The 18,890-nt window shown below is 38.8% G+C and overlaps 1 protein-coding gene across 2 annotated transcripts in view; it reads left to right on the plus strand.

Moving 5' to 3' along the window:
- Positions 1-11,941: 11,941 nt before the first annotated feature.
- The window catches only part of PTBP2 (polypyrimidine tract binding protein 2), a 36,108-nt gene continuing 29,159 nt past the window's right edge, over positions 11,942-18,890 (plus strand). Inside the window, exon 1 of one of the 2 annotated variants that reach the window (XM_072419840.1) lies at positions 11,942-12,065. In XM_072419840.1, coding sequence (XP_072275941.1) covers positions 12,058-12,065 — 8 coding nt within the window. In that variant the 5' untranslated portion in view covers positions 11,942-12,057. Of the gene's footprint in view, positions 12,066-12,213; positions 12,344-18,890 lie in introns of those variants that run through there. The other variant, XM_072419841.1, reaches the window with a different exon arrangement.

The raw sequence follows: 18,890 nt of genomic DNA on the forward strand, positions 1-18,890 counted from the left end.
TGGAACCATTACAACAAAGACCTAAACCAGTGGGATGCACGGTGACTCAGTGGTTAGCACTCTGGCCTTTGTATCGCTAGGTCCGAGGTTCGAATCTTGGCCAGGAGACTATCTGCAGGGAGTTTGCAGGTTCTCCCAGTGTTTTTGTGGGTTTCCTCCAGGTACTCCAATTTCCTCCCACATACCAAAAACATGCAGTTAGGTTAATTAGCTTCCCCCCAAAAAATTAAACTTAAACTGTATTAAAGATTAACATACATGAAGACATTAACATATTACTATGGTAGGGACATTAGATTGTGAGCCCCTTTGAGGGACAGCTAGTGACATGACTATGGACTTTGTACAACACTGTGTAATATGTCAGCGCTATATAAATACTAATGTAGTAATAATAATAGGGACTTGAGGAGGAGAGGCCTGCTTCGCATACCTACTACCCAGAGGAGAGAGGGCTGGAAACACAAATTAAGGTGATATAGCTGAAGCAGAGATGTAGCAGATCTGAAAGCAAGTGAAAGGAGGAGACAAGTGTACATCAATTTTTAGGTTAGCTATTATCTAAACCCTCATATTTATGTATGCTTTCATTTTATTACAGTCATCTTAAAGTGGGATCTATAGTTCTGCATTGTAAGTCAGCAAGCAGACAGGTCTTTATTGCTAAAAGAGACAAGCAGTGTTCCCTCTGAAGTAAAACATACTTACCTACCAGTAAGTATGTCTGTCTTCTTTTGAAAAAATTCTGAGCTGTGCATGTGCAGCTCAACATAATCTGCTGGGTATAATGATATCCTCCGTGGTTGCCAGGACTGAATGAACTCCAGCACCAATCAACATGGTCAAAGTCCCAACTCCAGGATAAAGATTCGGTGGAACAAGCGAGGAGATAATAAAAATAATAGAGTACAATACTTTTTTTGAAATTATTCTCTTGTGGTTTATTTTGTGCTTCCTTTATGTATATTATTTATTTATTATATTTTGCTTAGTTAATCAGATCCCTACTCCTGTACTTCCAACTGAATACAAAATGTGAGCTGGGGCAATAATTTCATTGCAATATATGGAATATGGAAAAATGTATATTTTTAATGTGACTAATGCACTGTTGCATTACAGGGTAGTGCTTTTATCTTTCTTTTGGCTCATCATATTTATTATTTATTTATTTAGGTTTGACTTTACTGAACATGTATGATTGATTAAAGTAATATTTTAAAAATTGTTATAGAGGGTTGTTTAAGGGTTATTTGGTTTAAAAATTCTTTTTCCAGGATTGTGGCCCATGGTTTATAAGAGCTTTAAAGAAATCAAGTTCATGGTTTCTGATGACTTTAATGAAAACTGGTCCATGGTTTACAAAAGTTATCAAGAGACAAGATTTATGATTTTCAAGAGCTTTAAAGAAAACCGGTCCATGGTTTCCAAGAACTTTAAAAAATAGGTTCATGGTTCTCAAGGGCTTTTTGCTACCTGGATACTTACAGATATATTGATTACACATATACATAGTATATGCACTTAACCTTTGTAACTACAGAATGCATTTAATCACAATTATTGGAGATAGGGGTCATTAATGTATAGATTGCCTACATCTCAAAACTAAACAATATGCAAAATATATTTTCTCAGAAAGAGAACTTGAAAGAGATTTTTTAGGCCATTATATACCTAACATAATTATAATACTTAACATAGGTTAAAATGTAAAAAACTTTATTTATTAGTTCTAGTTAAAAGAATTTTTTTTAAACCCAATTGTGGATTCAAAAGCACTCAAAAATCGTTTTTCAATTATAACAATACATTTACATTTTTATTTCTTTACAGTTATATATTATTTTCCACTTTCACTCAACATGTTTCACAGATATTATTCTGCTTTTTCAGGAGTAATGATGAAAAGGGAATATAGTTTTCTGCAGGTACCAATCATCATCATCAATCAATTATGTGGACCATTAAAACTCACTAAATTGTTATATGTTGAAAAATGTATACATACATTCTTCCATAGCCATTAAAATTCACATTTTTTATTATTAGTATCAATTCATATTCCTTATAGAAAAGAAAGAGTTTCTTGTTTATTGTTACTTAAGTTTATGAGAAAAATCCAAACTAGTATCCAATATCTTTTAAGTTGTTAGTCAAAGCTATATAGGACCTTATAGGATAACAAATAGAAAAATTACACATATTGAGTTACATAGGATTATGGATTAGCCAAATCCAAGTTAGTATATCAAATTTTATCCGTGCGTTGGAACGCAAAATGTAAGAGCCATGCAGTGCTAGCAAGCAGCACTCATAGGTTACAAGTTGGGAGTATTTAGATGATGGGGGAAGGAGGGATGTTTGATTGCACATGATTACTTAGTTTGATATATTTACAATTCTATATATAGTAATTACATATTTGGTATTTTTTTGCAATCTGTTGGCATATTAAAAAAAATGTATTAAACAGAACTGATTAAAATTAAAAAGTAAATGAAATACAATTGAATTCTGAAAAACAGCAAACCGATCAAAACAAAACAGAAAAGTTAAAAAATTTTTATCAAAGAACTTTATATAAATATAGATATGAACTAAGTATTCCAAAGAGAAATTAGTACAAACAGAAATACCACCAATCTTTTCAAACAAATAAGACAAATCAATACCAAAAATATCTGTAGAAAATATTGGTCAATTCTTACACCTTTTTCAAATATTAAGAGATTTATCACAAAGAATTCATCAAATACATATAAGAACTGTGCTTACTACTAACAAACAAAAGAAATAGCTAAAGCGTCCCAACACGTAAACCATGAGTACTGTTTGCTAGCACTTCATGGCTTATCCAGTTTGTGTTCCAGGGGACAGAATAGAGGTGGATCTGTCCTCAGCTTGGAATAGCTTGTATATTAGCTGGTATACTGCATCCCACCTACTTCCACATCAACTGGTCCAACTTCCGCACAGGAAGCCCAGGGAGGAAAAGCACGTTCGTCCCTCTAGGTAAAGCGGAACTAAACTAATAACAAAAAAATTACACTTTTAATCCCGCGGATCCCTTGATGGCGCTGGTCCTTCCCACAATCCACTCCCGTGTCGTCCTGGAAAACCTCCTTGTCCCAGCGCAGAGTTGCAACAGTCTTTGATCTTCACTTCAGTCTTATTCTTTGATCTTCTTTCTTTATCACCTGATCTCGCACTGCACAAGTTATGTAGCCACTGTGAAGGGGAAAAAAAAGAGACAATGCACATGCGTGAGATCAACATCTCTTTCCCCTAGGAGAAAAATGCCCCTTCTGTGCATGCCCGAGAACAGGGCATGAGCGTTCTGGGGAATGCGCAGAAGGAGGAGCCAGAGCCTCCCGCGATGCGTGACATAGGTATCCCGAGATGCGTGACATAGGTATCCCGGGAGGCTCTGCGCAGCGATCGAGGCTTAAAGAGGTGGTGCTGCACCTTTTTTTTTTTTAAACAAGGGAAGTGTGGGTTGTTCACTGTAGGGATCCTAGATGATTGTATATCTGCCAAGCCTTAGGTTATACTGAAAATATGTGAAGAAGAAAGAGAAAGCAGGCTTTTTTTGGCAGTATGTTTTTGTTTTTTTTTTAAATATATCTAATTTATTTGTGTTTAAAGGTAACATCCACTAATAAAGAAAAGCTAAATTCTAACAGAGATCTACTATGCTAGTTCACATTCTAGACACAGTGCTTCTATACGTTTCGCCTATAGAGGCTTCCTCAGGGGATAGAGAACACATACATATGTGGTGTTTGATTATGTGGTTTGTACTAAGATGTTAAAGGAGCTGGAAATAAGTGGATAACATCTGGGTAGATGTTTCAAGGATGTATATGTATGTGGTTATTATTCAAACTTCTGTCCCTATTCAGAGTTCATGATAGTGTGATTTATCGAGGATAACATTTACATCCGTAATGTTATCTAAAGGTTGTTAACATTTTTTTTGTTTGAAGATACCTTATTCAATTACATATTCCAAATTCCAAACTTCCAAAGCGGGTGATGGTTGGTGATAACAGGTTTAAGGAATAAGAACCTTAAGTAAGCCATTTTTTGTAGTTGTTGTAGAAGGTATAGGGTGTAGGGACATGATGCTTGCAGCCAGTTAGGAAGAGGACATTTTTTTAAAAAAGGTTGTTGCATAAAAAGGTTGTTGCAAAAAAAACCAAAACATTTTTACCTTACATAGAAGGGTTGTCTACCCTTCAATGTAAAGTAAAAATATTGAGTTTAGGTACACTTTAAGAGGTAAGGGTGGCTTAGGTATTAGAAGCTTGTGTATAGTGGAACAACTTTTGTTGCGGAGATATGGATATGAATATGAGGCAAATGTGAATATGCATTGTGTATTGTGTATAATATAAATGGAAGGATATAGTTTGATATACTAACTTGGATTTTACTGATCCATAATCTTATGTAACTCACTATATGAAATTTATGTAAGTAATATTTTATAAGCTGCTATATGGCTTCAACTAACATTTTGAAAGATAATGGATGCTAGTTTGGATTTTTCTCATAAACTTAAGTAACAATAAATAAGAAACTCTTTCTTTTTATAAAGAATATGAAATGATACTATTAATAAAAAATGTTTTAAATGATGAAAAAAAAGCTGATCTTCAAGTCCTCTACCTGTCTGCTCAATAACATTCCATTGGCATAGTGAAAGCTGTTGTATGTGTTGTTCCCCCACCTTTTGTGAGCAAATGGATGACTAGAAGGGGTGTTTAAAGTGAATTTTAATGGCTATGGAAGAATGTATATATATAATTTTCAACATAAAACAAAATAGTGACTTTTACTGGTCTACAAAACTGATTGATAATGATGATTGGTACTTGCAGAAAACTATAATCCCATCTCAAGGTTACTCCTGAAGAATCAGAAATTTATCTTTGAAACACATTGAGTGAAAGGGGAAAATAAAAGGGAATATATAACTGTAAAGAAATAAAATGTAAATATAAATGTATTGTTATAATTGTAAAATGATTTTTGTGTGCTTTTGTATCCACAATTTGGTGGACGAAAAAAATTGGAATAACTGGAACTAATAAAGTTTTTACATTTGAATCTATGTTAAGTATTATATATTTGCCTATAAAGTCCCTTAGAAGTTCTCTTTCTGAGAAAATATCTTTTGCATACAGCACTCATTTACTTTAAAATGTACTATTTTTATTTACAACAAATTCAAAATATTTAGGAAAAAATTATAATTTCTGTTTTGTGCAGTCTTTTTATACACTAAACAACATTGTGTTAATTCTGTCATTAATCTTTCACTTGAACATTATTGATGAGAAAATGAACACTGGAAAGCTTACGACACTTTTATATGAGCATAATATGTTGTTCATAATATTGGAATTTTAACACTTTTACTGTGCTCAAAAAAAAAAAACCCACACACCTATCATCCATTAATATTAAGAATCTGGTGTACCACAAAGAAAGAAGTTGGAACAAAATAACACTGAATTTTATAGATCAATACAAAATGCCATAAAAGACAAAATATAATTTATTGTTACGGCAATTTTTCAAAAGCATCAGGGTAACCACTTTGTTCTTGGTAGTGCTGCCATGTTTACACAGATGTTCAGATTTTGACAAGTGATTTGTATTCATATTTAGTAAGTAATACATATATCACAAGAACTACACTAGCACCTGGAAGCCTGGAGGTTATACACCAATCATAAATGCCAAAGGTCCAACCCATGTGTTTCACTGATCCTTCATCCTGCCAACTCCATTATTAAAATGTGGAGAAGTATATAAAGTAAAAATATGCTGCTTTGTTTTAAATTATATTATATTATTCGAATACCTGCAAAAAAGTCAATTAACCATATGAAATAACCTGAAGTTTATAAAAAATAGCTCATAAAATATATTCTGAGCTTTAAGTCATATTATTAAAATGCTGTGATATCTTTAGTAAATTTTCAATTGTTTAATTATCTAATATCAAGACCATTTTTTGAAAAAAATAGTTTGTGAACCTCTTGGCTAATGATGTCTTAAAAATTGGGTTATTGGACTTGATATTACAGTGTATGATATGAAATACAGCCTTGCAATATTAAAAGACACACAAAGTTTTGATACTATCTGAGCCTGCTGTTCTGAAGACGGATCTGTTCAAGTGTACTATGCCCCAGTAAAAAGAAAATTCAGAGGACCTTAGAAGAACTGTAGAACTATAAAAAGCTGGAAAAGGCTATGAGAGCCTTTCCATAGGCCAGGGTTTTCATTAATCCACAGTAAGACAAACTGTACAAATGAAGGGAAAAAAGCTGTTACTCCCCTTGGAAGCAGGTGTCCTAAAAAGATTATGGCAAGAGATCAGTGTGCAATGCTGAAGGAGGAGAGAAGGAACCCAAGGGTAACAGCAAATGACTTGCTCAAATCTCTGGAACATTTGAAAATCTATGCTTATATCCACTGTAAGAAAACTTAGTGTTAAAGAAAGGTCACTAGAAAGGAAACCATTGCTCTGCCAAAACACAATATCATTTTTGCAAAGACCTTCTGGATGTTGCACAACACTGGTAAAAGGTATTTTTATAGTACAGACACAAATGGATCTGGTTTGAGTATGCTTTGCAATGCTCTGCACAGGACACTGCAAATCCAAAATTGCATTTAGAAATGTATAGGTCAGTACTAGCAGTCCATCATAAAAAATGGATGGTGAAACCGAAACACAAAAGTAAAAACAAAATAATGGCTGCAACAGACAAAACATTTGTGTCCTAGAATAGCTAGACTTTAATTAATTTATTTTTTTCTAATAATGCCTGATAACATGACCAGGAACAATACTGATTGGCTCTCTAAACCCCCCTGGTGTTCTAATTGTGGCTGTTTTTGTACACAAAAAGAGTTACATTGCTTTGCATCGAAATGTATTTTATATTGTAGGCCTATTATTATTATTATTATTAGTAGTAGTAAACAGGATTTATAAAGCACCAACATATTACGCAGCACTGTACATTAAATAGGGGTTGCAAATGACAAAAACAGACAGTGACACTGGAAGAGAGGACCCTGCCCCGAAGAGCTTACAATCTAGTAGCTGGGCGAATTACCACACAATAGGAGGGGAGATATGTAGTGGTGGGAAGTAGTGATGGTTTCAAAAGACGGAAGAAGATGGGTAGGTAAGTTTGAAAAAATTGGTTTTGAGTGATCTTTTAAATGAGCATAAAGTAAGAGCAAGTCGAATAGGACAGGGAAGACCGTTCCAGAGAATTGGGGCAGCTCTAGAAAAGTCTTGTAGCCGTGTGTGTGATGAGGTTATGAGTGAGGAAGTCAGTAGTAGGTCATCCTGGAAGCGGAAAGAGCGACTAGGGAAGTATTTTTTTTTACCAGGTCAGAAATGTAAGTGGGACAAGAACTGTGGAGGGATTTGAAGGCAAGGCACAGGAGCTTGAATTTGATTCTAAGGCGCAATGGAAGCCAGTGTAGAAAGCTGCAAAGAGATGCAGTGGAAAAGGAGCGGCGGGAAGGATGGATGAGTCTGGCTGCAGCATTCATATTAGATTGTAGAGAAGAGAGTTGGGTTAGTGGAATACCAGAGAGGAGGAGGATACAGTAGTCCAGACGAGAGATGAAAAGAGCATTTAGAAGGAGTTTGGTGGTCTCTGGGGACAGGTAGGGGCAGATTTTGGAGATGTTGCATAGGTAAAAGTGACAGGACCTGGAAATGTTCTGAATATGGGGGGTAAATGAGAGGGCAGACTCAAAGGTGACACCAAGACATTGTGTCTGAAGGGAGGAACCAATACCAGTGTTGTTATCAGTTAGGAAAATGTCAGGGGGAGATTTGGAATTTGAGGGGGGATGATGATGAATTCTGCTTTATCCAGGTTGAGTTTCAGAAATTGGTCAGATATCCATGATGAGATGGCTGAGAGGGATCATGAGACCTTATCCAGGACTGAAGGAGACAGGTCAGGGGTGGACAGATAAATTTGAGTGTCATCAGCATACAGATGGTACTGTAAGTCAAAGGAGGATATGAGACTACCGAGAGAGGAGGTGTACAGAGAAAAGAGAACCGGTCCAAGGACTGACCCTTGGGGAACACCAACAGGTAGGAGAGTGGGAGTGGAGGAGTTACCATTGAAAAAAACTTTAAAGGAGTGGTCAGAGAGATAGGAAGCAAACCAAGAGAGAGCAGTGTCACTGATACTAATGGAGCGCTTTATTTGTATTAGAAGAGGTTGATCAACAGTGTAAAAAGCAGAGGAAAGATCAAGGAGAAGGAGGGAAAAGTTGCCTTGAGACTTAGCTCTGATGAGGTCATTGGCCCCTTTTATTAAGGGCTGTTTCAGTGGAATAGGCAGCTCCAAAACCAGACTGGAGAGGGTCAAGGAGAGAGTTGGTGCTCAGGTAATGCGTGAGTCTTTTGTAGACAAGGTGTTTAAGAAGTTTGGAGACATATGGGAGAAGGGAGATAGGACCGTAGTTAGAGGGTAGGGAAGGGTCCAGTGAGGGTTTCTTCAGGAGAAATATGGCATGTTTGAGGTAAGGGGCTGAGTCGAACGGAGGTGAAAATGAGAGAGGGCGGGGTAGGTAGGGCTCACCAACCCCTACTTTGTTGCCAGGTCTAGAGGTATGTGTGAAGTGCAGGTCTCCATAGGAGAGAGCAGCAGCAGAGGCAGAGTTAGAGAAGGAAAGCCAAGTTTTAGTGAGAGCCAGGAAGTTCAGAGATTTAGAAAGGAGAACGTTGTGTATGGAAGATAGTTTATTGCCAACAGAACTGGCATTCCATTGACTGCCAGAAAGAGGGGGTAAGAACTTATGGGTAGGGTGAATGGGGATGAGGTTAGGAGAAGGGAGTGTTTTGCTGAGAGTGTATGGAAGAGAGAGGTTGTGTGGGGGACCAGGGTTGGGTGAGATGTCACCCAAAAGTAGCAGTAGAGAAAAAAGGTGCAAGAGCAAAGACAGAGAAATCAAGAGGGTGAAGGAGCAAAGAGACAATGAGTTATCAGACTGGGGAGGACAGGGAATAGAGCAAAGAGAGTGCAGGCTGAATAATACATTTTAACAGATAATTGTGAACTCTATGCATACAATAAACAATGTGGCAAACTGAAGTCCATGACAGCCGGTCCTGTAATAACGGTTGTAGGGAGGCTTGTAGACTTGGTGAGCTCAAGGAGTAGGATATGTTGAGGCATTCAAAGAGATGGTTTGATAAAATAGCAGTTCAGAATAGCAGCAGCAGAAGATGTGTTGGAGTCTAGGTGGATGAATCAGTCCAGAGGCAGGAGTAGCAAAGTAAAATTATATGTCCGATTCTCTTCCAATTCCTGCTGTTATTGCCTGGATTAATTCCCATTGCACTTATAATTTGGCACTTAGATTTGGGCACGTGACCAGGGTCCCAACGTGACCTTGCCTGTTGTTTAAATAGAAGTGCTTTGGGCCTGATTATGGATGAACTGATCAGAGTAACAAGGAATTTGGGATGGGGAGGAAAGGGGTTGGCAGGGCAAGAAATATCAATGTGCACTCAAGGGAGTGGAATAGCTGGAACTAAGGGATAGTGAACAGATAAATCTACGTGGAGATTAAAGTTGGTGCAATAAATTCATCTTCAATGGGAGACGTACCATATACAATCAGATGAGGGTTGCAGGGGAAAACAATTGCATACACAGGGCTGAGATTTGGCAGAGTGGGAGACGTACCATATACAATCAGATGAGGGTTGCAGGGGAAAACAATTGTATACACAGGGCTGAGATTTAGCAGAATGGGAGACGTACCATATACAATCAGGAGAGGGTTGCAGGGCATATTTCCTAGGCATACATACATACATAATACATATTTCTTAGGCATAACTCACCAAAACATGTCCAATATTTAATAAATTTAATATTAAAATGTAATATAACTGTACAGTAGCACGTATAATATATATAATTATATATAATATGTAAGGATTACTTTGTATTGTATTCAGTAGTTATTTTGTATTGAATTCAATACAAAATTATTTGAATCTCCCGCTGAGCCTTCCGCACACACCAACATCACCGCGGGAACGTCACTGCACTTGCTGGCTGAAGATCTGAAGAAGAGGATGCCACCCGAGGATGAGATTCGTCGGGCAGGACGCCGATGGGACAAGTATATATTTTTTTATTGTTTTTAGCTACCCCGAGTGTGGCTCCGGGTTACCGCTTTTTGCATGCTTTTTTTACCCCAAGCCACACTCAGGAATACCGCTCAAGGGGTTAAAGCGGAACTGTCATTAAAATAAAAAAATTACACTAATCTTTAGAGCCCGATTCCTTCGCAGCTGGCCTTGATTGGGTCCGACATCCTCCTAGATTTTTTCTTCTTCCTCCACACCTGGTGCCCCCATCTGCTTATGTCATCTGACATCACACTGCATAGGTATGGTATCGGGTGACGTATGCTCCTGTAAATGAAAAAAAAAAGGGTACCAATCTCACCGCGCAAGCGTGAGATCAGCACTTCTCCATTTCATTCTTGTGAAAAAGGTTGTGAACAGGCAGTGTACCTGCCTGTTCACAACCTTTTTAGGGCTGCCAGGAATAAATTTGGTAATTTCAGGCTGACCAATCAAAAAGACCTGATGCCAGAAAAAAGAACAGGTGACCACAAAAGAGCCATGGCAGATGAGTACAATTAACCTCCCTGGTGGTCTGAATAATTAGTATTTCTAAATGTAAAAGCGGTACATTTAAAAACTTATTTTAAATTTCCCACCTGGTCCTGCCAACCAGCCCCACGGTCCCGCCCTCCAGCCTATGGCTCGCAAACATGCCCAGCTGGAATCTGCTCCCCCTGGCCTTGCTTCCCCAATGTTCATATGCCAGGAATGCAGACGCTAGTCAGCATCTGTGTAGCCGGGGGATGCCAGGCCGGCATTGCCAGAGGAAGCAGAGGCCAAGCATCGCTGAAGGACGCCGCTGTAATGTGGGCACCAGGTAGCACTTTCCCTGGCAATTCCACCGAGTGTGGCTTGGGGTTACCGCTTTTGGCAGTGAAAATTAACCGCCAGGGAGTTTAAAGCAGACCTATCACCACGTTATATAAAAAGGCTCCCCCCTACAATAAAGGATCTGCTTGATGTCATTTTTTTTTCAATTGAGATTTAGTTACCCCTTTGGATCTCGGTGTGGGAGGGGATATGGGTTGACCTTTGACCTCTGATCAATTAGGCGAATATGAGGGTTCAGAGTTTGTGGCAGGATTGAGGGTTCTTCAATGGGGGGGTACAAAAAATTAAATAAATGGAATATGTTATTGCAGATGGGACAGGGCCTGTCACCCCTACAATAAAGGATCTGCTTGATGTCATTTTTTTTTTCAACTGAGACGATTTAGTTACCCCTCTAAAGTAAAACTCTAACAATGAAAACGCAAGGACCAAAACTATTTTCCCATAACGTTACCTCTTGTGGTGCCACCATTGCCCTGCACAGGGAAAGCAGGGAATCTGACATTCCCACACACATTCCCTGCTGGGAATCATTTATTGCCTTTGAAATACATAGACCTGGAATTTTGTATTTCCTAGCAGGCATTGTTCATTTATGTGGCCCTTTACCCAACCACGGCAGGTATAATAGCATAAGCCATTGTCAGGTTTTGCTGTCTATAGAACAGGGACGTTTAAAAAACAATAAGTTTATAGAGTAAACCTAGCTGCGTACTTCAGCAAAACTCTCCATTATTGTTTTCCCTACAAAGCCTAACACACTGTAACCCCTCAAGCTGTCCGGCTGAGACTCTCCAGACGCAGTGCCTCTGCGTCATCACTTGTTACCCGCCTCACAGGACTGGAGAAGGAAAGCTGTCCTAGCACGCGCGTCCTGCTCGGTAATTTCCGTACAACATCTTCGCGCGGCTCGGCAAGGACTCGGCAATTTCCGTGCCATCGGGCGGCGCCATTTTGTGTGATTGTAGCGGCGGAGGTGTTGTGCAGGAGAACATAGGGAGTGTGTGAGCGGAGCGGCCATGGACTGGTATGTATCCGGACTGTGTGTGGCGGAAGGGAGGGGGAAGTAATACAGCCGAAAAGAGGTAGCTATAGAGGACTGAGTGGTGTCTCTTCACTTCACAGCGGCGGGAACTGGCAGCGCGCCTCTCGGGGCGGTTACCTGAGCCGTGGCCTGGTTTTGTCCAGGGTTGTGGTGACTCCTGACGGGAAGACGCGCTGGAAAAGCTCGGTGACGTTGAAGGCTGTACAGTGGCCTCCATATGACAATGGCCACTGACACCTGCCAGTCACCATAGCCCCAGGGTAGGGTTTGTTGGGAAAACTCTTCCTTGCTTTGACTGCCTATACGTCATCTTTGTTCTCAGGGTAGAGCCTTGGCCTCTCGGTGGCCATTTCTGTATAATTAGCAGACAAATATGTCAATAATCAGTGCTGGTCTATTGTATGACTGGGCCTTTCCCTACTTCTATTACAATGCTGCTTGCGGTCTGGCTTTAACCAACTAAATGGTTGCTATGGGTTACAGCACCTAAAGTAGATATACATATGGTAAAGCAATAGTGCAACCCATTTATTTTAATATACAGCACAATTGTGTAAAATCCCCAATACAGGGAGGTGTATGTGAAGGTGCCTTGGGGCAGCTGTACATTGGCATGCTGGGGCGCAAACTAGAATGTTGCTAAGGCACCGCGTGTCAATACGGTATTATTAAACTCGATTTATATAGTGCCAACATATTATGCAACTCTGTACGTTATATAGGGGTTACAAATGACAGACAGATACAGACAGTGACACAGGAGGAGGAGAGGATCCTGCCCCAAGAGCTTACAACACTATATCTGTTTTCATGTTCTTTGTTATACTTCTATGTTCTCTGTATACATACCCAGCATTAATAGATTCACAGGGGATTCCTTGATAGTGACAACAATGTCATAGTGACAACGTTTGCAAGATGCCGTTGTCACCTTATAGCAGGAATTCTCTAGCGCTCAGATTTACATATTGACAATTACTAAATATGATGCCAATAATATAGTAAAGGCCATGAGATTTGTGTGATTGGGTGCCCATATTCCTTAATTGTGACTGGTTGCTATGCGTTACATTTTTTACATTGTTACATCTACATGCGTTACATCTGTTTTTATTATGATTGTGTTTATACAGCAAATGTGTGACGTCTTTCCATCCCTATCATACTCCCTTTTGATGTTTGCATTCATGGAACTGACTTGTGTTCCCATAACAGGTGCATCTGTGCTGTATACACCATCATTGTGCCTGCACCATCTGATAGAAACCTTTTTATCTACCTATAGATATTGGCATTGTCCAGTATTATTTTAAGAGGTCAGATGGACTATTGATTGGATGAGGCAGAATTTGATTGTTGTGAACAAATTGTCGTATGGCGTGCTGTGCTCATAGATTGTAAAGTGCAGAATGATTTCTCTTGGATAGCTCGGAGTGGGTAATCAATCAGCGCATGTTATGTGAATGTCTGGGCCTCTTGCTTTGTATGGCCGTCATTCAGCATGTGTGTGCATATTCAACGGATCTCATTGTCTGATGTTCTTTGTATGGAAATATTCAGCATCTCATTACCCATGTATGAGTTTTGTGTACAAATCAGCGTGCCAACCCCTTTTTACAGGAAACACGTCATCTCTAGAAGAACAAAGCTTAGAGATACATGAATGGTCTATGCTCCCAGGAATGGTAATAAAATGCCCTAGGTCAGACATTTGGGTGGTATAAAATGCCCTAAAGCAGGCTTATAATCATCACACTTTTACAATTATGTAAAATGATGGCTCTCTCTTGTTCACATATTAGAAAAAAAGTGTTTTGTTTTTGTTTGTTTACAATTTCTTTGTAGCTTTTTTGATAAAGGCTACATGCACACGTGCAATAATTATCGTTGGAAAACGAACGATCAACTACCGATCAACGAATATTCACAATTTTATTTGACCGATCATATAGTGCACAATTCCTTACGTGCTGTAACAATACGATCGTTCAAAAATAAGCCACCAATAAAGTACACACACTAGATAGGATTGTTTGAATGATGCAGGAACAATACACGATCACAAGCCGTACACACAATAGATAGATCGTCTCCCAATCAGATCCACTAGGATGGTCGTTTGATTCCAGGGACAGTCCTCGTTCATTGGCGTCGTTTGCCAGTCGTTCGCTTTTTTTGTTAAAAATCGAAAGATCGGTCGTTAATCATTCATTTCCAATGATAAATATTGCACTGTGTACATAGCCAAAGTCTCCTCCCCATCTGTCTTTACAAGAGTGAAGCAGAGACCCACAGCCTCTCCTGACATGTTTTTAGTGTCTATTTACATGCATTGTCATGTGTTGACAAGAATAAATCACTTAGATATAAATAGATCTTCAAGAATAAACACCTGGTAGAGTAAGGTCCACATGTGTATATGTATGTGTATCACATTTATTACTTGGGCCACGCCATGACCAGTCAGGCAGACATGGATATTATAGGTTGACTATCAAAAAAACCCGCAACCTCGGGACCTGAGGTGCGCCGGACTTTAGAAAATCCCAGATCATTTTTTAAATGCTTACCTCCACACACAGAGCAGCGTTCCTCCCGCAGCACCGCAGACATCCTGCACAGTTTCAGGGAGCAGCCTGCAGGGATGTCTCAGCGTGTCTTTGGTTTAGCAAGCAACTGTTTCTGCAGAACAGCGCCAAAACACTAGTGGCCAAACAGTGTCCGTGTATTGAAAATGCTATCCGAAATTCATGCCGGGAAATTGAAGTAAACGGATTATCGATGGCCGGATTTTCAATTGTCAACCTGTACCTTAATAGCCTCTGCCCACAGTGTGGTGACTCTTGCTAAATTGAACCAGTGACTGGAAGTTGTACCTGTAAAGACACTAAAGAAATACTTACCTCGCCCACTGTCCATGTTGCTCTGTTGTGTCTTCTGTAGTCTGTTCCAAAACCAACACATCAAGGAGGAATCAATCTGTTTCCCCTACTGTTCTCAGTGGTTCTTCCCTCCAACTCGCTGTCACTACTATATTTTGTATTGATGTGAGAATTGGTAAAAAGACCTATGAGTGAAGTGTTAAGTGGTGCGGCCAGTGGGAGAGGTAAGTATTTATTAGCTTCTTTGCTGGTACAGCTTTTATTTACACAAGTTACTTTTACTGCAACTTACATGTACACAACTGTTCAAAGTGAGTCTATTAATTATTCAATCAATACACCAGACCAGTCCCCCAAAGAAGTGGTCGTCAACCTTTCTGACCTTACGGACCACTAAATCCACAGAATCTGGACCGTGCATGTGTGGGGAGCCGTGTATCACTCACGTGAAAGAAACTTCCCCCAGAGTGATGTCATGATGCCAAAACCCGCCCATGCTCCCATGGCAGGCTCAGACCTGCTTGCTGAATTGGGGGGGGCAGTAGGGCAGGGCTATGGACGCAACTTGTGTCGACAGCCCTGCGCTACTGTCCCCTCACGATGTTTAGCAAGCAGGTCTGAGCCTGCGATGGGAGAGTGGATAGGTTGTGTCTATACGGGAGCCCAAAGGGCCTATTTACATTTTTATGGTGCATTGGTAGTGCTCCAATGGCCATTGCAGTAATCTGTGTATAATTCTGCCCCGATTCCAAAACTGTGGCAATGGTTTGGTTTGTTTATTTTGCCCACAATTCTGGCTATTCTGTAAACATTGTTTTCTCATATTGTATGTTTTGGTTCAAAGTTTTACTGTCTCGCATGTGTTTGGTATTATCAGAAAACGTTCAGTTGGAAGAATTATTTTGGAGAATCTTTTCTCACATTTGTAGTGATTATTCTGGCCATGTACAGCATACAGCTTGAACTTGTTTATATCTTCATTTTTTAAGCTCATTGCGTGTTCCAGTCAACTCTAACAAAACAAACATTGGATGTGTGCATTTCATGTTAATATTGTAATATGCTTACAAAATGCCATGCCCAAAACACACAGATATTACAAAAGCCTTACCTTATAAAGTGTGATTATCGAATATACCCTATAAAGACCCATCGCTGTCTGCTTGAGTCATAATTCTAATCTACAGTTTTCGTGATCATCAACCATTCACATGATTCTTAACACTGGATGTCTTTAGGCAAAACATATTTTATTGCTGTTGTGTCTATTACTAAAAGTGTGGTTTAACTTAATTTTATCTTTAGCACATTTCAGTAATTAGGAAGCTCTTTAAAAAAAAATAGAAATCTTTGATTTGAGGACTGTTTTTCAGTGGAAGTTGTGACCATATGGAATTGGTCCTTTGTGTCTTGGCATTGATCCAGTGAGAGCAGTCAGCACATTACATGGCTGTGTTTCATGGGGGAAGGGATATCCTGCTCATTATGACCGCTTCAGTTACCTTCATAAATGCAGCATAATGGAGATAATTAAGCCTTCTGTTAAAGAGACAGACTAAACAATGACTGAAGGGGATTAGGCCTTTACAAAAGTTCTCTATAAAAATATAAAGTTTTACATATGATTTTCAAAAGGGGGACTTCACAGTAACTTTTAGTAAATCCAATGTATTACTTCCTTTGAAAAATTATTCTGGTTGAGTACTTGAAAACACAGGGATTACCACAAGCTACGAATGGGGAAAAAAACAAAAGGTATTGCAGATTGAGACATTTTCACTGTCTGGAATAAAACGAGTTCCTGATGTTTTCTTCTACATGTTTATGTGGTGACATTGAATTCTCTTAAATGTAATCAGGATGAATTTTCCGATAAAGCTTTTAGAACACAAAAACGTCAATGCTATCATTAGTTCTATATTGTAAAATAAAGGGAAGAAAACAGATAACAGTGTTTGGAAGCGGTATACGTCACATTCACCATGCATGTTTCTGCTTAGTGGTAGTAAGTATGGACACACAATCGGCATTCTCAGAAAGTCAGAATTGGCAGCCCCCACATATTTTCCTTTCTGAGACAGATGGATAGTTTATCCATTGGTGTTCTTGAACAGCAGATTTTACAAAATGAATCTCAGCAGGTTTGTTAATTACAGGTACGAAGCTATTCTTTCCATTTTCCAGGATAGCTATTCCCTGCCCTCATCGTTTAACAATCAAATGTCCAAACCTCAATGCCCTTTGGAGGCTCTAGCAATTTCTTTGTGCTTAATTTTTGTTGTTGGAATCACAAAAGAGTCTAGGCAGAATTGTGTAATACTTTACATGTATTGGTATTTAAATGTTTAAAAATTCAAAAAAATTGTATATTTTTAAGAATAAATATCGTCTTAGATCTGACTATTATAAAAAATATATCAAATACAGATAGATTTATGGTAACTGATGTTACAAATAGCTGTCATGTTCACAATGATTCACAAATGACCTCTAGATGTCTAGAAAGCAGTATTATGCATGGATACATTTACCGTGGAGATTGATGCTGGTAAGGTAGGAAGATTTACACTGAATACAGGAATGATTGTAGTAGGAAGGTTAAGCCCTACAACATCTTGCTACCCCTTTATGTTCAGTGCTTTATTGGTGCAAATTCAAGCAGTGGGATGTCTATTGAAATCCTAGTTTAAAATCTAAGAAACTGTTTGTTAAAAAAACAGCTTTAGTTCTTTCATAGATGGACTGGCAAATGCCAGCTCTGGAACCTATCGAGTTATACGAGAAACTTTAAAGCATAACATAACCGCAGAAGATGTGGGTTGAAATCAACCCTGAATATCTTCATAAACTGACAACTTGATTACCATGTCCAAAAATAAATAAATTTAACACAAGTTATATTTTGTAATTATATTACCTCAATGTGTTACCCCTGTTTTGGCTGGTTATTTAGTTTTAAAATTGAAGTGTGTTAAAATACATTGTAATAAATATGTAAGGTTTTAGTATACACAACTAACAAACTTTATTGACTCTTCTTAACACATGAAGTCTAAGAAAAAGAATGGATTAAAAATATAACCTTTAATTTCCAACATAGGAAAGCATACTTTAAAAAAAAAAAAATATTCAGCCTATATTGGGCCGTATGAGGATTTACCAAGCACTGTTGGTTGCGTAGAACCTCTAAGACGGGGCAGTCAAATTACTTAGGGGAGTTTAGCATTCTTCAGGCTGTGCTATTGAATTGTAAAAACTTCTGGCCTTCTTTCCAGCACTTGTATATAAAGTGAAACCTTTCTTCCCCATTTTGTTTTAGTGAAGTAGACCATGATACCTGCATAAAGTTACTCCATTGGACGATTTTCCCTCAATTTATATTTTCGTTGAAATTTTAAATTTTTTTGATTTTAGTGCTAGTGACAATGATTGCCTAATGTCCCTAACATTTGTATGTTTTGGCAAGAAACTTGGCATGTTAGTTATTATATTTATTGCATTTCAGTGTAGGTTACGACAAGTTTCAAACTTTTTGAACTTACTCTCGTTCCATTGAAGTGTATTTTTGGACATAACCATTAACCTCCCTGGCGTTATTCCCGAGTGTGGCTCGAGGTTAATTTTCAGTGCCAAAATGAGTAACCCCGAGCTACACTGGGGGTGGAATTGCCAGGGAGTTTTAAAGTCCTACTTGGTTCCCACGTTCCAGCGGCCTCCTCCAACGATGCCCAGCATCTGCTTTCCCTTGCCAGGCTACACAGACTAGCCGGCATCTGCGTCCCTGGCGTGTGAACATTGAGGACGCAAGGCCAGGGGAAGTCAATGCCGGCTGGGCATCTGCTGGCGAGCCTTAGGCTGGAGGGCGGGACCAGTTGGAAAATGAAAAATGAGTATTTTTAAATGTACCGCTTTTACATTTAAAATA

Source organism: Pyxicephalus adspersus, chromosome 8 (genome assembly GCF_032062135.1).
Source record: "Pyxicephalus adspersus chromosome 8, UCB_Pads_2.0, whole genome shotgun sequence".
In the NCBI taxonomy this organism is placed as follows: Eukaryota; Metazoa; Chordata; class Amphibia; order Anura; family Pyxicephalidae; genus Pyxicephalus; species Pyxicephalus adspersus.